The sequence below is a fragment of the Dendrobates tinctorius genome, unplaced genomic scaffold (assembly GCF_039654945.1).
Source record: "Dendrobates tinctorius isolate UK_male_01 unplaced genomic scaffold, ASM3965494v1 ptg000158l, whole genome shotgun sequence".
Classification (NCBI taxonomy): Eukaryota; Metazoa; Chordata; class Amphibia; order Anura; family Dendrobatidae; genus Dendrobates; species Dendrobates tinctorius.
In genome coordinates, this window is record NW_027361825.1 from 1,841,795 (window position 1) to 1,866,371 (window position 24,577).

A 24,577-nucleotide genomic window follows, 5' to 3' on the forward strand; every position below is an offset into this window, starting at 1 on the left:
GGAGGCTGCTGAGGAGATGGGAGGCTGCTGAGGAGAGGAGATGGGAGGCTGCTGAGGAGAGGAGATGGGAGGCTGCTGAGGTGAGGAGATGGGAGGTTGCTGATGTGTGGAGATGGAAGGTTGCTGATGTGTGGAGATGGGAGGCTGCTGAGGTGAGGAGATGGGAGGCTGCTGAGGAGAGGAGATGGGAGGCTGCTGAGGTGTGGAGATGGGAGGCTGCTGAGGTGTGGAGATGGGAGGCTGCTGAGGAGAGGAGATGGGAGGCTGCTGAGGTGAGGAGATGGGAGGCTGCTGAGGTGTGGAGATGGGAGGCTGCTGAAACAACCAAAAAAAATTCTAGAATTCCACTTTTTTCAATTTCACCGCACTTTGAATTTTTTTCCCATTTTCCAGTAAGCCAATCATGTCATTCAAAAGTACAACTCGTCCTGCAAAAAACAAGCCCTCACACGGCCATATTGATGGAAAAATAAAAAGTGGGTATATATGACTGGGAAACATCTTTCTTTGGGAAATTGTTCTGCGCTCGCACTGCGGTGCATGGACTGGGCGCCGATCTCCTGGCCTGCGTCCTCATACATGCTGTGAGGCTGCTGAGCTCTAGTCAGGAGACCCGCGGCCCGTCCATGCACTGCGGTCCGAGCGCAGATCGATATCCACCGACAGCTTCATACATGTACAGAAAACAATACAATAATCTGCAATCAGAAATACAGATTATAAAAAAAGTCACAATCTGGTTTCAATTATTGTTAAAAAAAGTCTGTGACTCATTTCCTTAAAGAAAAATAAAAATATACCTAAACAGAGTATTGGGTATTTTAACAAATGATTAATAAGTTACAGTAGAGTAGAGCTCATCCAGAAGAGTCTACCTTGTGGTGGTGGCGGCTTAAAATTCTTTTGGCCAGAACAAAAGCTGCCGGCTATATGTATGATCTGGGAAATGTTAATGAGTGATTGGTGAGGACGGGGTGCAGAAGTGGAGTTTTTCCAAGAGTGGGCAGTGGGACTCTGAAAGATTTGAGGGGTGGAGGCACGGCTGGGGTGGAGCCTGGACGGAGTCTCAAGGGGGCCCAAACATTTTTACAGTATGGGGCCCTGAAATTCCTAATGGCAGCCCTGCCACCAATAGTCATCCAGTTATACATCTATGTCTAGTCATCCAATAATACACCCATATCTAGTCATCCAGTTATACATGTCACTGTTCCACCCCTCTGGGTGTCTGGGATGCAGTTACTGACAGCTCGACTGTCCAATATGGTCCACGAATAGTCATCCAGTAATATATCCATGTCTAGTCATCCAGTAATAGATCCACCAATAGTCATCCAGTAATACATCCATGTCTAGTCATCCAGTAATACATCCACCAATAGTCATCCAGTAATACATCCACCAATAGTCATCCAGTAATACATCCATGTCTAGTCATCCAGTTATACATCCACGAATGGTCATCCAGTCATATATCCCTGTATAGTCATCCAGTAATACATCTACCAATAGTCATCCAGTAATACATCCATGTCTAGACATCCAGTTATACATCCACCAATAGTCATCTAGTAATACATCCACAAATAGTCATGCAGTCATATATCCATGTCTAGTCATCCAGTAATACATCCACCAATAGTCATAGAATCATAGAATTGTAGAGTTGGAAGGGACCTCCTGGGCCATCTGGTCCAACCCCCTGCTCAAAGCAGGATTCACTAAATCATCTCAGACAGATGTCTGTCCAGCCTCTGTTTGAAGACTTCTATTGAAGGAGAACTCACCAACTCTCGTGGGAGCCTGTTCCACTCATCTTGTAATACATCCACAAATAGTCATCCAGTCATATATCCATGTCTAGTCATCCAGTTATACTTCCATGTGTATCCATTTATACATCCATGTCTAGTCATCCAGTCATACATCCTGCAATAGTAATCTAGTAATATATCCACCAATAGTCATCCAGTTATACATCTATGTCTAGTCATCCAATAATACACCCATATCTAGTCATCCAGTTATACATGTCACTGTTCCACCCCTCGGGGTGTCTGGGATGCAGTTACTGACAGCTCGACTGTCCAATATGGTCCACGAATGGTCATCCAGTAATATATCCATGTCTAGTCATCCAGTAATACATCCACAAATAGCCATCCAGTAATACATTCATGTCTAGTCATCCAGTTATACATCCACGAATAGTCATTCAGTAATACATCCACCAATAGTCATCCTGTAACACATCCATGTCTAGTCATCCAGTAATACATCCACCAATAGTCATCCAGTAATACATCCATGTCTAGTCATCCAGTTATACATCCATGAAGTCATCCAGTAATACATCCACCAATAGTCATCCAGTCACACATCCATGTTTAGTCATCCAAGTCATAAATCCATGTCTAGTCATCCAGTCATACATCCTGCAATAGTCATCTAGTAATACATCCAAATAGTCATCCAGTCATATATCCATGTCTAGTCATACAGTTATACATCCATGTGTATTCATCCATTTATACATCCATGCCTGTATCCATTCAGAAACAGAACACCCCAGCTCTTGGGCCCCATATTGGAGCCGTGGCCTGCTGTCATTAGGGGTACACTGCTGGCTCCAAGCCTTACACTTGCCCAGTTTCCCACTTCCAACACATCCAACTTCAAGATCTAAATGTTCACTGGTTGCCTGATATATCCTGACACATCCCACCATGACAGGAGCCATTGTCACCAGGTAATCAGTGCTTTACTGGTTTTCATGTTATGGCAGTATCAGAATATTTTCTCCTGTATTTTTTTTCTCATATTTTGCGTTCTATTCTTGTTGATTTCCTGTTTCCATCCCACCAACTTATCAGTTTCCTTTCCTCAGGTTTTGAGGGCACACATTGTGAATTGGATGTGAAGGAATGCTCCAGCTCTCCTTGTCATTTCGGCCATTGTGTAGACCACCTGGGGTTCTTCACATGTGAATGTCACGAAGGTTACACCGGCCTTCTGTGTGATCAGGATATCGATGAGTGCCTCAGCCAGCCGTGCCAGAATGGCGCCACGTGCCTGGACTGGCAAAATGGTTATGAATGTTTATGTGAGGCAGGAATGACAGGTAACACATCCCACTCCTCTGTCGTTGCCCTCGGCTATTGTAGTGTTGGTTCTTTCACCTGTTTATATTTCTTTTATCACCTTATGTGTTTTGCCCTTTCTTGACACTGCCAAATTTCCTTTGTGTGTTTTTCCTTCCCCTTCTTCCAAGAACCACAGCTTATTTGTATTTCCATCAACATAACAGTTCGAGGGTCTGTTTGTTAGGCACGAGTTGTAGTTTTTATTGGTACTACTTGAGGTTATACAGTATATGATGTTTTCATCACTTGATTACTTTTCATTATATTTTTCAGGGGGTGGTGGGGAGAGAAACAAGGATTCTGGGGTTTCTTTTTTTTTTTTTGCTTTTTAGAGAATAGGATTAAATAATTTCAGAATATAATAGATCGGACTTTTTTATATACAGTATGTATATACATATATAAAAGATAAAATGAGATGCAGCATCACCTAACCGATGTGTAAGCCCAGTCCTATACATACAGGTGGATCTCACAAAATTAGAATATCATCAAAAAAAATTCTTAGGTGTTTTCAGCTGTGTGTTTTGGGTCATCATCCTGTTGCAACACTCATGACCTGCGACTGAGACCAAGCTTTCTAACACTGGGCAGCACATTTCGCTCTAGAATCCCTTCAAAGTCTTGAGATTTCATTGCACCCTGCACAGATTCTAGACACCCTGTGCCAGACGCAGCAAAGCAGCCCCAAAACAGTGCCTCCTCCATGTTCCACAGTAGGGACAGTGTTCTTTTCTTGATATGCCTCATTTTTCCGACTGTGAACATAGAGCTGATGTGTCTTGCCAAAAAGTTCCATTTTTGTCTCTTCTGTCCATAGGGCATTATCCCAGAAGCTTTGTGGCTTGTCAACATGTAGTTTGGCAAATTCCAGTCTGGCATTTTTATGATTTTATTTTTTCAACAACGGTGTCCTCCTTGGTTGTCTCCCATGAAGTCCACTTTGGCTCATACAACGACAGATGGTGCGATCTGACACTGATGTTCCTTGAGCTTGACGTTCACCTTTAATCTGTTTAGTTTTTCTGGGCTCTTTTGTTACCATTCGTATTATCCGTCTCTTTGATTTGTCATCAATTTTCCTCCTGCGGCCACGTCCAGGGAGGTTGGCTACAGTCCCATGAATCTTAAATTTATGAATAATATGTGCAACTGTTATCACAGGAACATCAAGCTGCTTGGAGATGGTCTTATAACTTTTACCTTTAACATGTTTGTCTATAATTTTCTTTCTAATCTCCTGAGAAAACTCTTTCCTTCGCTTCCTCTGGTCCATGTTGAGTGTGATACACACCATGTCGCCAAACAGCACAGTGAGTATCTGTAGCCATCTATACAGGCCCACTCACTGATTCCAAGATTGTAGACACCTGTGATGCTAATTAGTGGACCCCCCGTGATTTAACATGTCCTTTTTGTGACATTATTTACAGGGGTACCATCATTTCTGTCCAGGCCTATTTCATGAGCTTTATTTTTTTAAAATTCTGTGGAAGCATGGTTGAAAAGCAATGTCTGACTTTCATTTGTTCATTTTCATAGATTTTTGATATATTATTACTTTTGTCAGATACAAGTTATTTCTGTGACCATTGTGGGTTTTTCTGCCATTAAACGAGGGGTACCAACAATTTTGACCACGTGTGTATATCAGTTTCACTTTTTGTATTGAAGAACTGAAATAAATTAACTTTTAGATGATATTCTAATTTTGTGAGATGCACCTGTATATATAAGAAGAAAGCAACCATGTCTTTCTAATTCTAGACATCCCCTTTAATTATTTTTCCCGGGCAGCTCTTCATCCCCAGATACAGTCTATGGTGGAATTGGATTTTTATATGCTGTTTACTCGCTTATCTTTTTGTTGTAGGTCCCACCTGTGATGCTAATATTAATGAATGTGCCAGTAACCCATGTGTACAAGGACGCTGCGTCGACCTGGTGAATGATTTCCAATGTCAATGTCATCTTGGTTTCTCAGGTTACGTAAAACGCATAAATCACTTGTCTTGTATTGGAAACTGTGTTTAAAAATTATAAGGAAACATCATACATTTTTTAATTGAATGACTATTATTATACAGCGCTGGCAAAAATTAAGAGACCACTTCCAAATGTTTATTTTCTCTGATTTTTCTCCTTACAGGTTTATTTTTGAGTAAAATGTAAATTGTTCTTTTAAACTACTGACAACATGACTCCGAATTTCCAAGCACTAAATTTTGTATTTTTTTTCTGACAAAGAAAAATGGTCAAAATTAAAAAAAAAAATCTAGTGCTTGCAGACCTCAAATAATGTAAAGAAAACAAGTTCATAATCATTTAGAAACAACAATACTAATGTTTTATCTCCGGAAGAGTTCAGAAATCAATATTTTGTGGAATAACCATGATTGTTAATCACAGCTTTCATGCGTCTTGGCATGCTTTCCACCAGTCTTTCACACTGCTTTTGGGTGACCTTATGCTACTCCTGGTACAAAAATTTAAGCCATTCTTTGTTTGATGGCTTGTGACTATCCATCTTCCTCTTGATTACATTCCAGAGGTTTTCAATGGGGTTCAGGTCTGGAGAATGGGCTGGCCATGACAGGGTTTTGATGTGGTGGTCTCTTAATTATTGCCAGAGCTGTATTATTCTAATTAAGATAAGCTCAAAGTCCTGTGTATATGCTGCATCGTGATGGCTCTGATCTTCTGATACACTGCTCTAAATCCCCTACCTAGATAAAGATAGAGGAGCTAACGTGCTGTCTTCCTGATGCCGCCACTGGGGGGAGCTCTTTCTGTACTGTTCATACATTGAAGTCAGTGATCCGTGTGTATGCAGCAAGCTCCTGAGCTCCCTCTAATGGCGACTACAGATAGCCAGCATGTTATCTATTAAATCTATTTGTGGATTTGGAACTCTGCATTTGAAAAATGGAGCCCGGATGGCCATGAAGATATAGTATATTTAAAAATTAAGTGGAACAGAATTTTGGATTTGAAAACGACACAAAGATATAAGATGGAGATTCATTTTAAAGAGGACCTATCACCGGATCAAAGGTGGCCCTTTTTGTTCGTATTTTATTCCAGCTGTTCCCCTGAATATTCAGCTTTTTTCCTTTTTTAAGTCCGCCATATGGTTCCAGAGATATGTTAGTGTTAGTGTTTATTGTTATGGTGTTTATAAAGGGGGTGTGGCTCACAGGGTAATTATGCAGAGCACCCTGAAGACCCGCCCAAGAGGATCCTGTGAGCCACGCTCCATTAGTAAAGAACTTAAAAATTACCACTAAACAAAAAGGCACACATCTCTGGAACCGTATGGCGGATTTAAAAAAAGGAAAAAAAAAAAACAGGATTCACAGGCGAGCAGTGGGAATACAATAAGGCCATGTTCACACTTTGCGTTTTGCTGCTTATTTTATGCAAGTTTAAGCTACTTACAAAATGTAGGGTTTGCTTAGTTATTGATTCATTTTTGCTGCTTTTTTTTATTGCTGCATTTTTTGTCAGGATGCATTTGTCTCTTGTACATGATGATAACATTTAGTGCATAGAAAAATAATCAGGTTTTGACACCAAAAACGCAGCAAAACCTGATACCTGCGTTTTTGCAGCATTTTTTTGCACTACCCATTGCTTTCAATGTGTGAAAAACGCATGAGATTTCTCAAATCTCATAGTCTTTGCTGGTACTGTGAAACGCAGCTGAAAATTTTTTTGAAGCTGCACAAGGCATTGTTGTCACTAGAATTTGCTCTCTGTTCTCCTTTGCAGGATCTCTATGTGATGTCGACATTGATGAGTGTATAAGCAATCCTTGCCAAAATGGAGGGACTTGCAGAAATATAGATGGTGGCTTCCTATGTGCCTGCCCACCAGGGACGGTCCTTCCTGTCTGTACACTGCAGAATATAAGCTGTAGTAACATTACCTGCGTTCATGGCAGTTGTCAGGACAATAGGTGCGCTTCTTTCTACGATGTTAAGTTTTTGGCAATTATTTCTCTATTTAAAAAAGAGGAGGGATTTCTGGAATTTTATTATCAAGGTCTGAAAAAGCTAGTGAGAGAGAGCTTGCAGTACCATTCACGACCACTACACATTGAGCGGCGCTGTTTCACATTCCGGTCTCTGCTGAGCAACAATCGGCTCAATCACATCTCGATCTCGATCTGTTGTCAATCGTAAATATCTGAAATGCTGGTTACAATATGTGCCTACTATTGAATTTCTCAATGTATGTAGATTAGGAGGGCCTCATTAATCCACAGTATTGAGTAGGTTGTTAGTTTTCTGAGTAACAATAAACAGACCGGACAGGTTCATAGAGCAGATAAAAATTCAATACAAAATGTACTAGAAAAAATTGATGACTTACATCTTTCCTTCTCCTCGGCAGCTCTCGGTGTGACTGTGATGATGGATGGACAGGGCCAACCTGCGATTCTCCCGTCAATGATTGTGTGACCAGTCGGTGCGAGAATGGGGGAACTTGTCAACCGCGTCAGGATGGGTTTAACTGCAGCTGTCCTGTGGGATACACCGGTACTGAGCCATATACAGAGACATAACATATATATGTATAAGCCAAAAAATGTACTTACCTAGATTTGTTACGTATATGTAGGGTAGATGTATGGAAACCATTAGGTGGCCTCAGGGCCGGACTGGGACTAAAATTCAGCCCTGGCATTTGAAGTTACACAGGCCCACTAGTCACATGGTGACTATATAATATCTTTGTACACTTGTAGGTTACAAGAAGTGAGAGGAGATTAACACGACTATATACCATGTAGTCAGAGCTGTGCCCAGTATTTCAGCTCAGTCCTATTTATTGCTTTTAGGTACAGTACTCCTCCCAAAGCTCTGTCCCCTTTTGTACGCACGGTGACAGAATTCCTGGCAGAACTGCTATCCATTGGGCAACCAGACCCCCTGGTCATAGCCGCCCCTATCATACCTCCCAACTTTTGAAGAAGGGAAAGAGGACAAAGACTGCGCTGCAAATTTTAGGCCATGCCTGGTCACACCCATTTCACAACTAGTCACACCCATGTCGACGCCCCACCGCTCCCATTTATCACTGCTGGTACTGAGGGCACAGTGGCTGGCATTATGGGCACATTTGCTGGTACTGTGGGCACACTGACTGGTACTAAGGAAGAGAGAAAACAGAGAGAGAGAAAAGAGAAAACAGAGAGAGAGAGAAAGAAAGTAAGAAAGAAAGGAGAGCTAGAGAGAGAGAAAGAAAACAGAGAGAGAAAGAAGAAAGAACAGAGAGAGCGAGAAAGAGGGGAAAGAAAGAAAGAACAGAGAGAGAGAAAGAAGTAAAGAAAGAAAGAACAGAGAGAAAGAAAGAGAGGAAAGAAAAAGAAAGAGGGGAAAGAAAGATTACAGAGAGAAAGAAAGAACAGAGAGAGAAAGATAATGAGGGAAAGACAGAACAGAGAATGAGAAAGAAAGAACAGAGAAAAAAAGAAACAGAGAGAAAGAAATAAAGAAAGATTCTATAAAGATATTATAGCAGCCCGGCTCCCACTGTAGTGCCCACCTGAGCCTCCTGGTGCAGGACATATCATGATCCGCTCACATGGCCGGCATCCCCGTTTCCAAGGCGATCCTGCTGTCTGCGCTGTTGGAGGAGGACATGGTGATGGATCTGAAGCTTTCCTATTTCCATCACAATCTCCTCATGAAATTATCTCATTTCCGGTCAGCTTCCAGCACATCACTTCCGGTGGAACGTCATGTGCGAGTTTTGAAGTGCTCCTCGGGGCTCCGCCGTGTACTCCTGTGTCCGTGGGAAAAGCCCGTTTTGTATGCCTCATACACACTTGGCTCCGCACATCCCGTACACATATGGCTCCACTCCGTACACACACGGCTCCGCTCCGCATACCCCATACATACGCGGCTCCACTCCGTACACCTCGTACACACGTGGCTCCACTCCGTACACCTCATACACATGCGGCTCTGCTCCGTACACCTCGTACACACGCGGCTCCGCTCCGTACACACGCGGCTCTGTTCCGTACACCTCGTACACACGCGGCTCCGCTCCATACACTTCGTAAACACGGCTCCGCTTCATACACTTTGTACACACATGGCTCTGTTACATCCACCCTGTAAACCCCTCCTGACTCCACACAGAAACTTACTCACATCCAGCAGTGCACCATGACAACCAGCACAGCAGAGACCTGCACACACACACACGCACGCACACACACACACACGCTCCTGATTATGTGACCCCTGACTCCTCCCCTCCTGTGACCTCATCAGAGGTCCTGTAGTCGCTCCTCTCCTGCAGCTGTAGCGTCTTCACTCCGCATATCATGTGACCCCTGACTCCTCCCCTCCTGTGACCTCATCACAGGTCCTGTGCGCACAGAGCAGCCAATTGCAGCCTGAGAAAGGAGCTGCCTGCTGGGGGGGTCAGAAGTGCCGTGCAGCGTCTCATCCCGTCATTGCAGGGGGGGACCCCGCATTTGCGTGCAGTGCCCTGGAAGCGGATCGAGCGGCCCACTACAGGCACCGGCCCTTCTGGCATTTGCCAGAAGAGCCCGATGGTCAGTCTGGCCCTGGGTGGCCTCACATAGAGAATAAATCTCTCCCAACAGAATATCACAAAATCACAGTTTTCTTTTCAAACTTGTTAATCTCTTGCCACTCTATTTAGGACATGTTGTGCTATGTGGTAAGGTACAAAAAGGACACATCTTTAATGGTATGATTAGACAGTTACATATGTTTATGACATGGAAGTCAGTCTTAAAGGGTTGTTCCCATTATTAACATTTAATATTGAAAGGATAGCTGACAACCTGGAGATATGTCGAGGTCCAACTATGATGGTCTACACTGACCCCAAGAACAGAGCTTTGAAATGCCCCATCAGAATGGAGTGGTGGCGTTACATGAGTACCACACCCCATTCATTCTCTATGGGACTACCAGAGACATTCATTGGTTGGGCTACCTCTGGCAATCCCATAAACAATGAATGGAGTTTCGGAGGGCATGCACTGCTTCTGCTTCATTCCCTTGGGGCATTTCAAATCTCTGTTCTTTGAAATTAGTCCACAACTAATGCACAAACTATTATCTATCTTTTGGTAAGGCTTTTTTTTTGCATGCCAAGCAGATGTTTTTATTGATACCATTTTGGTGCAGATACAATATTTTCATTGCCTACTATTGCATTTTATTGCAAAGTTACGGTGACCAAAAAACGTAATTCTGAATTTTTTTTCTAGTTGTGCCATTTAGCGAACAGGTTAATTCTTTTCTTTATATTGGTAGATCAGGAGATTCTGAATGTGGCGATACCAAATATGTGTATATTTGATTTTTTCCATTGTTTTATTTTGAATGGGTCGAATAGGGGGTGATTTGAATTTTTATATTTTTTTTAATTTTTTTTTAATATTTTCAAAAACATTTTTTTTTACCTTTGGCATGCTTCAATAGTCTCCATGGGAGACTAGAAGCTGCACTACTTCGATCGACTCTCCTATATACAGGTGATGATCAGATCGCTAATTGCTATGAGCGCCGACCATGGGGTTGCACTCATAGCAATATGGCAATGACAACCATCCATAGAGGTCTGCTGCAGACCTCTGGTTGTCATGTCAACCCATCCGTGACCCACGATCATGTGACGGGGTCAGCGATGGGCGGGCTTAGCATCGCGCTTCCGGTAAGCGCGAGTTAAATGCCGGTGTTAGAGATTGACAGCGGCATTTGACTAGTTAACAGCTGCGGGAGGATCGCAATTAGCAGGGTTTAAAGAGTCAGCCACGTGCCATAAGTATGTATTATTTTACCTGGTGTAAATGCCGCTGTTCTCCTGAATTCGTCGATGTTTTTCTTTAGTTCCGCTCCGTTCCTGAGATATGGCCTTGTCTTTGTTGTATATGAATATAGTCTTGTTAGCCATTGAGGCATGGTCCTCATGAAGATGTCCACAGAGAAGAGGATAACCATGCCCACTTAGATAGCAAGACTAGATTTATATAAAGGGGAGAAGGGGCCATATCTCAGGAACAGAGAGGTACAGGGAAAAAAAGGAAAACATCGCCGGATTCAGGAGAACAGTAGCATTTACACCAGGTAAACAATTATACTGTATATTTATGATATAAGACAGGTCCTTTATAAATAGAAAGAAATACCTCACATGGCAGTAATAAATATGCGTGATCAGGGCAGTTTCTAGGGAATTTTGCCAACAGGGCGAACATCGAAAAAGCGTCCCCCCCCGAACATTAACATGCTGAATACTTTAGATAAACTTAGATAAACATGTCCTCATGTCACTGTTATTAGCGGCAGCAGGTGTAGGTTGATAGGAGTAATAGTCCCAAAAGCCTCCACTTGCTGTCATTGTTCTCACCTTAATATAATGCTCATCATTCTCCCCTGCTCGCGCCGATCGCCGGCAGAGCAGGGGAGAATGATGAGAGCCATCTTCAGTACCTGCTGCCATGGAACAGTGCTTACTGTAGCGCTTCTTCCCCGGCGGCCTCCTGTGTTGTACTGATGTGGCACACGGGCGCCACACGTGTGCCGCAAGTATTACACACTCAGTCACGGATATCTCCGGTACCGGTTTTTCCGGTACCAGAAATATCAGGACGTGTGAAACCGGCCTCACACACACAGTGACTCACAGACCCTGCACTATGAATCTGCAAATTGCAAAGATTGCAGTGTGTGAACAATGTATGTAAGACATCCATCTCTATTCTAGGAAACAATGGTTTTCATGTGGGATGATAACGTATGAGAATAACGAGAGTGGCTCCCGTTCTCACCGAACATCTGTGAGCCGGTAATGGTCCATCATCATCTATAGGAGCCGGTCCAGACTTCTGTGTGCAGCCTCCGACCCTCTCCTGTGCCATTACATCACTCACCCCCCACCAACCAGGACATGACAAGTGACATCAGCGAAGCCTCCCAAAATCACTGGGGCAGACACTGGGGTATATACACATCACTGGGGCAGACACCGGTGTATATACACATCACTGGGGCAGACACTGGGGAATATACAGATCACTGGGGCAGACACTAGGGTATATACACATCAATGGGGCAGACACTGGGGTATATACAGACACTGTGGTATATACACATCACTGGGGCAGACACTGGGGTATATACATCACTGGGGCAGACACTGGGGTATATACATCACTGGGACAGACACTGGGGTATACACATCACTGGGGCAGACACTGGGGCAGACACTGAGGTATATACACATCACTGGGGCAGACACTGGGGTATATACAGACACTGGGGTATATACACATCACTGGGGACGGGACTGTGCATACAGTAACAGATGCTCCATGTCTGGACTCACCCAGATCCTGATGAGGGGAAGATGAAAGGCGGGAACGCAGAGCAGATTCCATAGACAATACAGGCACGGAGCAGACTCCATAGAGACAATGGGACAGAGCACAAACTCCGCCCACAGAAAAACTTCCTTGCCGGAGTCAGACATGTAACACAGCAGGGGTTACAGGGAGAGTCGGCACCACGTTATCTGACAGGGGACCCGCTCTGCCGCCCCGTCTTCAGGAAGCACTGCCGCCTGAGGCAAATAGCTCAACTTGGCTCATGATAGGTGCGGCCCTGCAGGCGCCCCCTGGCTTGGGTGGCGCCCCAGGCGATCGCACCCCCTGTCCCCCCCTAAAAACGGCCCTGTGCGTGATGACTTTGGAGGACTTTGCATGGGTCACGTCCATTAAGCCATCAGCTGGGAACACTATGCTGTATAACACCTCTCTGACTAGGCTTATATCCTTAATAATTTTGTGAGGCTCGTTACAGGGTCCAACACTGACTTGTGAGGCACTTACTACCAATAGATGTCTTTATAGCAGTGATTCCAGTCCTTACTGCCCTCAACAGATCGTGTTTTTAGGATATCCTTAGTATTGCACAGGTGAGAGAGCCTGTGGCAATTTCTGATCCCTTGATAATAATTCTATTACTTGTGCAAAATGAAGGAAATCCTGAAAACATGATCTGTGGGGCCCTGAGGACTGGAGTTGGAGAAACATTGGTTTAGAGAAGCATTTTTCATGTTTCTGGAGGAGAGATAATTTACATACTTTTTTTTCATCAGGACATGAGCCTGACTTGTGAGACTCAAAGCCAATACTTTGAAAACTAGACTATATACAGCCAAAGACAAAAACCTACAAGACACTCTACCACACCACAATCAGGTGTCTATGTATTGTACTAATGAGGGATGTTAATTACTAAAGTTACCTGGATGGTGATGTGGTCTGATACAGATATTTATAATAATGATAATATAAGTAGGTTACACCAATGCTTTATGCCATATACACAGCTGAGATGTTCATCCACTCTTAGGCATCTTCTGTGAGAGCACAGTATCACTTTGTCATCCGGACAGCTGTCATCATGGAGGAATCTGCTACCAACATCCCAACCTTACTGCCCACTCTTGTCTCTGCCCTAAAGGTTGGAGGGGTGAGTTATTGAGCCTTTCAGCTTTTTATATATTTTTTTGTCACTTTGGTAATTAGCGGATGTAAGGTGTAAGGTAGAAGTAGGGTGATGGTCGAGCGACCATTGAATGAACGATCGTTTAAAGAAAAACAACACAGCCATCCAGGTTAGTCCATATTGTTTGCAACAATCACGCAAACTGGATGTATAAAAAATTAAAAGTGGCCTTATAGTTGAACAATAAGATTTGTTCTGCCCTGCTCTAGAGTTTAGACCTCCATGTTGTCAAATGCACGTCATGATGTCATGGGGGTCTCTCAAGCGCAAGATTCGCCCACTATACCTGGCTGAAGATACCAAACGCAAAAATGAAGACTGCCACGGTCTGGCTGGTATGGAGGAGCAGACCGGACCCTGGACCAAGAAAACATGAATTTTTTGCTCAACTCCACATGACCGGTTTCTTTTCAGACAATGACAGTGTGTTATCAGTTGGCTGAAATGATCAGTCATTGGTAAATTCCTTCTAACGAATATTTGTTTTCGTTGAAATTGTCCATTCTCACCAACTTTACCTCCATGTGTATGGGCAGCTTTATTCTAGTGGAAAAACCCAAAAAGAAACAGGACGAAAGAGCAGTAGAGAAAATATAAGAATTTTATTGTTTCAAAATTAATTTTAAAACTATAGTATATAATATAGCAATGTAAGAACAAGGGAATCAGCGACACCTAGATACTTCGGGGGGCGAAGAAGCAACTAAGCGAAACACGCGTTGGGGTCGCTCTGTCCACACTCCAGCCAGGTTGGTCCTTGATACCATATGTCTATATTGCCCTATATGTCTACATTGAATTTTTAAACCACTGAATCTTATGGGTAAAAACATTGCTGCCATTTTATACATACAGTATCTCTTCATATATACTTTTTGTAGGTCTGTTTTTTGGTCCACACATACTGCACTATTGCACTTCATATCGTATATTATTCATTTTTTGAGAGATATTTGCTGTTTTACCTGTATATATATATATTTACTTTATGAAGGTCTCCTTGTGACCATACACGTTATATATATATATATATATATATATATATATATATATATATATATATATATATATATATATCTTTTCGCACTTTATATCTGGCAGCAATTTTCCATTTGTATTTTCATACTGGTGGTTCACTATACAGTACATATAGCTGACTGTGAATTTTTGTATTATTACTAGGGTTGTATTTGACGTATACAGACTCTGCTAACATTTGTATTGACCTACTTTGAGTGTGGTATCTAGGTGTCGCTGATTCCCTTTTTCTTACATTGCTATATTATATACTATATTTTTATAATTAATTTTGCAACAATAAAATTCTTATATTTTATCTTCTGCTCTTTCGCCCTATTTTTTGGAGGGGGGGTTCCACTAGTAACATGGATGGGCTTTTGTTTATTTAGCCTTTTTTGAGGTTTATTTATTCTAGTGGAGCCTGTAGGCAATGATAATCCAAACTTGGTCCCATCTCATTCATGATCCCACGTGTTTTGCTTAAATATAAGCTTGGGCCTCTTTCTGTATCTATATTACATGTGTCCTGTGAAATAGACATGCTTACGTTGGCCTTCATGTTGTGTCTGTGGCCATTCCATGATATTATTTTAGTATACTTTGAATTGGGATCTTTAAATGTTTGGGATGTTTTGTGACATTGACTTTTTGCACAGATTAGTCTTGCTTTAGAGCAGTGCTAGACCACCATGTTGACTTTCCGTCTTCTTCTTACAGGATCCTCTTGTGAAGTTGATGTTGATGAATGTATGAACGATCCTTGTAAGAATTCAGGAAATTGTGTTAATAATCCCGGAAATTACAGTTGTGTCTGTTCCTTGGGTTTCACCGGGCTCCAGTGTGAGACAAAACTTGACCACTGCACAAAAGGTGATTCCTCCACCTCGTCATTAGTGTGTTATCTTATGACATCTTTCTAATCATGTCTCAATTTTTTACTGACTTTTGCGTATATTATCTTTTCTTACCCATAGACCGTTGCCAGAATGGAGGAACGTGCACAAGTCTGACGGATTCTTTTCTATGTGTTTGTCCACCTGGATACATGGGGACGTTGTGTGAAGAGACTGTGGACCTTTGTAAAACTTTACCATGCCAGAATGGAGGGACCTGCAGAAAACAAACTAACTCATACAAATGTGATTGCGCTCGAGGGTACGAGGGAATAAACTGTGAGGTCAACTCTCAGGACTGCACGAATAGGTAAGAGAGTCATCAATATGAGAAGCGAAAGTGAAAAAAATATTTACTATGCACGGAGGTTTTTCCAGACCCCAAGGCTCCCCAGCCTTCTCTGCTGTTCTTCAGTTCTTATAAGGTTTGGCGATAGAACTCATGTGGTCACATTGGGTGAACACATTTTTGACGTCAGAAGAACCGAAAACTGCCATAGAGGACTAGGGAGCTGTGATGTAGGTGATATAAGGACAGGAGAGGTGGCTACCATTTTGCTGGATTAGTGCGAATTGAATCCCAAATATTTCATATTTGCTATCATCTAAAATTTTGCGTACATTTGTCATGAATTTGATTTATTACGTTGGTGTTGGTATTGGTGTTTCGGGTAAGGTGTAGCAGACCAGGAGTGGATGGACCACTGTAATCTTCCAAATATCTGGATAAGTTAAGAGATAAAAGTCTTCAATCCATGAATGTCAGTGAATGCCATGATATTGCCACAGTCACCAACAGTACCCCTGCCTGGTTACTTTTATACATCTTGTATATTTTAATTTAGCTCTTGCCTTAATGGCGGCTCCTGTGTGGACGGCATCGCCTCTTTCACCTGTCTATGCCCAGAGAAATTCACTGGTAGCCAATGCCAAGATCAAGCGACATTTTGCAAACCAGAACCGTGCAAGAATGGGGGCACCTGTCATGATGTTCCTGGAGGCTACATCTGCTCCTGTCCTGAGATGTACACGGGGGACAACTGTGAGGTCAGTAAAAACAGTAATAATAATAAAAAAGATAACATGTAAATAATTGTGAGGTTTATTGGAACAGGAAGCATGGCCTGTCCATCAAACAAATTCTTTGTGCCTCATGCACATGCCAAAGTCAAGTACAGAGCCCATGGACATGTCTTTGTGTGGTGCCTCCATAGTGTACCATACGCTGGCCTACAATGAATGCACCTAAAGGGTCTATCACATGTCATGGTATGTGGTCTTTTCAAGCCAAGTTTGTGGTTAATTTTGTTCTAGTGCCTTCACTTCTTTCTCTAGCCATAAAATTTCCTCACACCAAGTTTATAAGTCAGTTCCCATAGTACCTTCTTATAAATCCCACAGCTGAAAGTCACTGGGAAGAAATGTCCTACCTACCACTCTAGTCCCAAGTCATTGAAATACTGACACCATCATTTCTTCTTCCATTATGTAACCAGGACACCGTAGATTTCTGTGCTCGGAAACCATGTCAAAATGGAGGCACCTGCTCTCAGAAAGGGACCAACTACCGCTGCCTTTGTGCTCACGGATGGGAAGGAAGCCACTGCGAGACGTCTCTTCTGACTTGCACAGCCACAGCATTCAGAGGTAACAGACACAAACTATTACTTACCATTCTGCAGAAGAAACACTAGAAAAAAACTCCATGAACTTCAGCCAGTAAAATGGTGATTGCAGGGAGGGAAAAAACTGTATTGCTGCTCCCGAATAACGATGAGATTGAACCATCACCCCACGACTTATTTCTATATAGTTACATTTATGTTATCTAAGAAATCCAAGAATCTCTTGAATTTCATGACAACTTCTTTTTGGTAAATTTTGGCCAGAATTACATATTTAAGGTGGACTAATCCTATAGAAAATCCTGCTTTGAGCAGGGGGTTGGACCAGATGGCCCAGGAGGTCCCTTCCAACTCTACGATTCTATGAAAAGCATGATCACACTGTCTTCATCCCTCACAATAAGATAACTGTTTCTGGTGCACATACTATCTCTGTTATCATGCTCTGGAACTTGACTTGTCATCCACTCTTTTGGAGTGGCCAGCTAATGTTCATCTGTAGTCTGCCAGTACTATAGGTGCATTATCTTCTTTTCCCTCATTTCTCATCTTGCATATGTGGCGCCCCTGAGGCTCAGTCGCCACAGAGGTACTGCACCTTCTCCTAAGGTGTGGTGCCCCACCATCCAGGTAAGTTGGGGGCTCCTGACCACGCTCCAACACTCGCACCCCACACAATAGAGTAGTTCAGCAAAACCACATTGCGGCTCCTTGCTTAGGCCTGTTTCACACTTCATTTTTTTCTTGTCAGTAACCGCCAAAATGGCGGAAAGCGGATCCGTTTGTAACTGATGTAAACGGAAGACACAGGACCGTTTTTTTGACGGATCTGTTGAATGCAAAATTTTAAAGGAACCGCAGTCCGAGAGAGAGAGAGAGATCCTGCAAAAAAAACGTTGTAAGGTCTGTCCAGGCATGGTCCAGGTATGTCGGCGGACAAAAAAAATTTGGTGGATCCGCAAAAAAACGGATCCAATGGATGGCCATCCGTCAAGATCCGCCAGTAATGCAACTCAATGGGGATAAAAACGGATCCGCAAAAAAAATTGCCGCATCCGTTTTTTTTTAAAAAACTGGCGGATTTTGACTGATGGTCAAAAACGGAAGTGTGAAACAGGCCTTAGAGAGAGGCAGAACACCTTTGGTGGTTCCCTGCTTGGAACACTTGACGTGCTGGGAGGTGGGTGGAATTGAGTATACATATAAAAGAGTGGGACGGTTCCAGGAGAGAGGTTCAGTTGAGTTCGGAGGTTGAGTAGGAGAGGAAGCCACTCGGGAGGAGTGGGGAATCCCTGAAAGAGGGATGGAGGAAGGAGTGCTGCAGCTGCCTCAGTGACCTGAGCCAGCTGGCACGGGAAAGGAAAGGAAAGAAGAAGAAGGACATTGAACCGAAGCCTGAGCTTCCATAGAAGGGAAAAGACAAGTACGGAATGTAGGAGTAAAAGGAACATAGAGGACGTGGGTTAGAGGAAGAACCCTGCCTAGAAGTTCTAAGCACAAGGCCGGGGCCGGGTCCCCGAGGTTGTATGAACACAAATGGTTCTGCAGCAGACACCAGTGGAGTAGTGGGCTGTAAATGCACTACTCCCATCTAAGACTTGAGGGCACAACAGCAACACGGATAGAGAGCCAGGACTTAGGAGTAGAGAGTCCCCAAAGCAGGCTACAGCTGTCTGCCGTGCAAGTAGAGTTCTTGGGAACATCTGTCAGGAGGAACTCCAGTGTAACACAGTACTAGGAGATCTTCACACTTAAAGGCGCTATAGAGGAGACGTTCAGAAAAGGCACATAAGTTGGCGGAGTGTGGAAGGGAGCTTTCCATCTTGCCTGGAGGTTGACTGAGTCCCTGACCCGGAGGACACGGCACGGAAGCGGGCACTACAGACTGTGAGTAAAGCTTTGGAACTACATGCTCTGGTGTCCTCCATTCCTTCCTGCGTCCGTCCGCCTGGCACTGATACATCCCCTGTGCCAAACACTACAACATCTAAGTGTCTCCATATCTACACTGCCCTGGGACAACAGCCCTGCCTGTGGACGGCTATAACATCATTGCTGCACCACACCATCTGTCCCAGAGGAACTGTCTGCAGCGTCGGCCTAACACCTCCCTTGCCGAACACCACAGGTGGCGTCACGAACTATTCATCTAACTACATTCCACCATTCACATCTTCCTATTACTTGGGCGCCCAGGGCCACGGTCCGGGTCACCGCCGCTGTGACACATCCCACTGATACCGGCCCGGTATCGAGTACCCCGCAGCCCTGGGAGGGCGACCCACATTATGTATGCCATTAATTACTGGCTTGCCAGTACTGAATTGAAAGTCCACTTGTCTGTTATGACTAATAGAAGATAAGTAATGAAAAGACAAAAGTCCGTCTCCACTTCTCATATCTGTACAAAGCCTTGCCCCCACTTCCTGTAAAGAAAAAATGACCCATCCCTACTTTTTATGTCATTTATCTCGACTTCTCTAAAGCATTTGACACTGTCCCAAATAAAAGATTGGTAAGTAAGATGAGAAAGCTTGGGCTAGGGGAAAATGTGTGTAGATGGGTAGGTAGCTGACTTAGTGATAGAAAACAAAGAGTGGTTATTAATGGGGCATACTCAGATTGGGCCAGGGTTACTGGTGGGGTACCACAGGGTTCTGTATTGGGCCCCCTACTATTTAATATATTTATTTATGATCTAATGGTTGGCTTACACAGTAAAATATCAGTATTTGCAGATGATACAAAACTATGTAAGGTAGTTAACACAAAGGACAGTTTGCAACTACAGACAGATTTGAGTAAATTGGAGAATTGGGCTGAAAAATGGCAAATGAGGTTTAACACAGATAAGTGTAAGGTTATGCACATGGGAAGGAGAAACAGATGCTACAATTACTTACTAAATGGGAAACTGCTGGGGAAATCAGACATGGAAAAAGACTTAGGCATCTTAGTCAATAAGGAGCTAAATTGGAGTGCCCAGTGTCAGGCAGCTGCTACCAAAGCAAATAGGGTCATGGGATGCATTAGAAGATGAAAAACATAATTCTCCCTCTGTACAAATCACTCGTCAGACCACACTTGGAGTATTGTGTGCAGTTTTGGACGCCGGTGCTCAAGAAAGACATTACTGAACTTGAAAGGGTTCAAAGGCGGGCTACTAAAATGATAAATGGAGTTGGTTCACTACAATACCCAGAAAGGTTATCAAAATTAGGTCTATTTACTCTAGAAAAGAGAAGACTTAGGGGAGACTTAATATATATGTACAAGTATATCAGAGGGCAATACAGAGATCTCTCCAATTAAATGTTTGTACCAAGGACTGTGACAAGAACAAGGGGGCATTCTCTTTGTTTGGAGGAAAGACAATTTCTGCACCAGCATAGAAGAGGGTTCTTCACGATAAGAGCAGTGAGGCTCTGGAATTCTCTTCCTGAGGAAGTAGTGATGACCAACTCACTGAATGAATTTAAGAAACGAATGGATGCTTTTCTTGTGAGTAACAGTATAGAAGGTTACGAAAAACAGAATATTATAGGTAGATGGTTGACCCAGCTTAGGGGAAGGAATTTTTTCCCTATGGAGAAAATTGGCTTCTACTCTGTGGGTTTTTGCCTTCCCCAGGATCAACAATGCAGAACAGCTGCACTAAAAATAGACTGAACTAGATGGACATAAGGTCTTCCTTCAGCCTTCAAAACTATGTTACTATGACAAAGACCCACTGCCACTTCCAGTGGAGGGACATAGACCCACCTCCACTTCCTGTAGAGAGATAAAGTTCCTCCCTCACTACCTGTATACAGATAAAGAATCGTATCCACTTCCTGTAGAGAGATAAAGAACCACCCCCACTTCCTGTATACAGATAAATACCTGCCTCCATTTCATGTAGAGAGCTAAACAACCACTCCCACATCATGTATACAGATAAAGACCCGAATCCACTCTTCCTGTAGAGAGACAAAGACCTGCCTGCACATTCTGTAGAGGGATAAAGATCTGCCCTCACTTCCTGTAGAGAGATAAAGACCCACTCCCACTTACTGTAATGAGATAATACCTGTACTACTTCCTGTAGGGAGATAAAAACCTACCTTCACTTCCTGTAGAGAAATAAAGAACCCCCATCACTTCCTGTATTCAGATAAAGTCCAACTCCCACTTCCTGTAGAGCGATAAAGACCCACCTACACTTCCAAGTTAGTCCTGCCACGATTTCCTGTAGAGTGATAAAGACCTGCCTACACCCTCGGTGGAGACATAGTACCACCCCCACTTCCTCTATAAAGATTAACCCCCCGTCTACACTTCCTGTGTATAGATAGTCCCGCCCCCGCTTTCTGTAGAGAGATAATTACCTGTCTACATTTCCTGTGGAGAGATAGTCCTGCCCCCACTTCCTGTAGAGCGCTAAAGACCCACCTACACTTCCTGTGTATAGATAGTCTCGCCCCCACTTTCTGTAGAGATTAATACCTGCCTACACTTCCTGTGGAGAGATAGTCCTGCCCCCACTTCCTGTAGAGAGATAAAGACCCACCTACACTTCCTGTGCAGAAATAAAGACCCACCTACACTTCCTGTGTATAGATAGTCCCGCCCCCACTTTCTGTAGAGAGATAAATACCTGCCTACACTTCCTGTGGAGAGATAGTCCTGCCCCCACTTCCTGTAGAGAGATAAAGACCCACCTACACTTCCTGTGGAGAGATAGTCCTGCCCCCACTTCCTTTAGAGAGATAAAGGCCCGCCTCCACTTCCTATGGAGAGATAGTCCCGCCCCCACTTTCTGTAGAGAGATAAGGACCTGCCTACACTTCTTGTGGAGAGATAGTCCTGCCCTCACTTCCTGTAGACAGTTAGAGATCCACTCCCACTTTCTGTTATTTGTTTTGGTGTCTCTGCATCTAGAAATTGATTGCACTTGTCTATGTCCTAGCCACTTCTCAAGACCACGAAGGAAACGCAGATGTAATAAGATGCGTATTTACATAGGTATATACGAGGGGCGTTCATTAAAGATTTCCCTTGACCCACTTCCTGTGGACTTATAGCAATGAAACTTGTCAGTTATTAGTCCTTCTCTACATAGGTGCCACCTAGGGACATACACTTCTCCCATCTCTTTAAGCAACTGTAAACACCTTTCTTGTAGAAGTCGACAGGTTGCTCAAAAAGCCATGTTGTGACTTCATAAATCAGAGTCTCATCATCTGGAAAATGCTTGCCCTTCAAGAATAACTTCATTTTTGGAAAGAGGTGGAAGTCCGATGGTGCAATGTCAGGTGAATAAGGGGGATGCGGTAGAGTTTCAAAGCCACAGGAGCATGCTTCCATTTTCGGCAACATGTGAGCATGCCACTTCTCTTGGTTTTGATGGCCTCCCGCAATCTCCATAGCAGTGAAGCATAGTATGCCCCAGTGATCTTAGTACCCATTGCTAGCAAATCCATCAATGCTACTCCGTGCTGGTCCCAAAATACTGTGAAAATGACCTTGCCTGCCGAGGGTTGGGCATGTGACTTCTGTGGAGGCGGTGAGTAATGATGCTTTCATTGCATCGACTGGACTTCAGTCTCAGGATCATAGTGATGGACCCATCTTTCATCCTGTGTGATCAGTCCGTTGAAAAAGTCCTCCTGGTTTCCATGGCACATCGTCAATAGAGCCTAAGAGCATTCGACTCGTTCCTGCTTGTAGAAAGATGTGAGCAGCCGGGGAAACCAGCGAGCGTATACCTTATGTATGTGAAGATGGTCTTGGATGATTTTTTCCCATGACCCCACACTAATCTTGACATTTTGGACTAGGTGATGAATGGTTAGGTTTCGATTTTTCAAAAAGGCGACCTCCACTTGATGGATGGTGTGTTCATCAATAGAGTGGGGTCGCCCTGGAATTGGAGCTGTTTTCACTGAAGTCTGACCACATTTGGATTGACAATGCCAGTTCTTGACTACATCATATGATGGGGAATTGTCACCATAAACCTCTTTCATCTCATCGAACGTCTCCTTTAGTGTGCAGCCTTTCAAGTAAAGGAACTTGATGACTGCTCTATATTCCATAGGGTCCATTACCAAAAATCACACCAATTCAGCACCTATAAAATCAAGACGGTTATCAGTTCTGAGTTGCAAATTGGCAAGTAACCTATAGATACTTATATCATTACACATGTGCAGTTTCAGCGTCCTGTGATAAATAGAAGTGGGTCAGGGGAAATCTTTAATGAACAGCCCCTCGTAACATAGTAACATAGTTTTGAAGGCTGAAGGAAGACCTTATGTCCATCTAGTTCAGCCTATTTTTAGTGCAGCTGTTCTGCATTGTTGATCCTGGGGAAGGCAAAAAAACCCACAGAGTAGAAGCCAATTTTTTCCGTAGGGAAAAAAATTCCTACCTATAATATTCCTACCTATAATATGTTATTCGTATCCCTCTACAGAATGTGCAGGCAGGTCTTTGTCTCTCTACAGGAAGAGTGGATTCGGGTCTTTATCTGTATACATGATGTGGGAGTGGTTGTTTAGCTCTCTACATGAAATGGAGGCAGGTATTTATCTGTATACAGGAAGTGGGGGTGGTTCTTTATCTCTCTACAGGAAGTGGATACGATTCTTTATCTGTATACAGGTAGTGAGGGTGGAACTTTATCTCTCTACAGGAAGTGGAGGTGGGTCTATGTCCCTCCACTGGAAGTGGCAGTGGGTCTTTGTCATAGTAACATAGTTTTGAAGGCTGAAGGAAGACCTTATGTCCATCTAGTTCAGTCTATTTTTAGTGCAGCTGTTCTGCATTGTTGATCCTGGGGAAGGCAAAAACCCACAGAGTAGAAGCCAATTTTCTCCATAGGGAAAAAATTCCTTCCCCTAAGCTGGGTCAACCATCTACCTATAATATTCTGTTTTTCGTAACCTTCTATACTGTTACTCACAAGAAAAGCATCCATTTCTTTCTTAAATTCATTCAGTGAGTTGGCCATCACCACTTCCTCAGGAAGAGAATTCCAGAGCCTCACTGCTCTTACCGTGAAGAACCCTCTTCTTTGCTGGTGCAGAAATTGTCTTTCCTCCAAACGAAGAGAATGCCCCCTTGTTCTTGTCACAGTCCTTGGTACAAACAGTTCATTGGAGAGATCTCTGTATTGCCCTCTGATATACTTGTACATATATATTAGGTTTCCCCTAAGTCTTCTCTTTTCTAGAGTAAATAGACCTAATTTTGATAACCTTTCTGGGTATTGTAGTGAACCAACTCCATAATCATTTTAGTAGCCCGCCTTTGAACCCTTTCAAGGTCAGTAATGTCTTTCTTGA

At 43.3% G+C, this 24,577-nt stretch overlaps 1 protein-coding gene across 1 annotated transcript in view; it reads left to right on the plus strand.

Annotated features, from left to right (window-relative positions):
* LOC141051732 (uncharacterized) overlaps positions 1-24,577 on the plus strand; it is a 105,506-nt gene that overhangs the window by 60,165 nt on the left and 20,764 nt on the right. Inside the window, exons 10-18 of the mRNA XM_073548733.1 lie at positions 2,888-3,121; positions 5,017-5,127; positions 6,915-7,101; positions 7,539-7,684; positions 13,556-13,675; positions 15,449-15,601; positions 15,706-15,934; positions 16,470-16,671; positions 17,121-17,271. Coding sequence (XP_073404834.1) covers positions 2,888-3,121; positions 5,017-5,127; positions 6,915-7,101; positions 7,539-7,684; positions 13,556-13,675; positions 15,449-15,601; positions 15,706-15,934; positions 16,470-16,671; positions 17,121-17,271 — 1,533 coding nt within the window. The remainder of the gene's footprint in view (positions 1-2,887; positions 3,122-5,016; positions 5,128-6,914; positions 7,102-7,538; positions 7,685-13,555; positions 13,676-15,448; positions 15,602-15,705; positions 15,935-16,469; positions 16,672-17,120; positions 17,272-24,577) is intronic.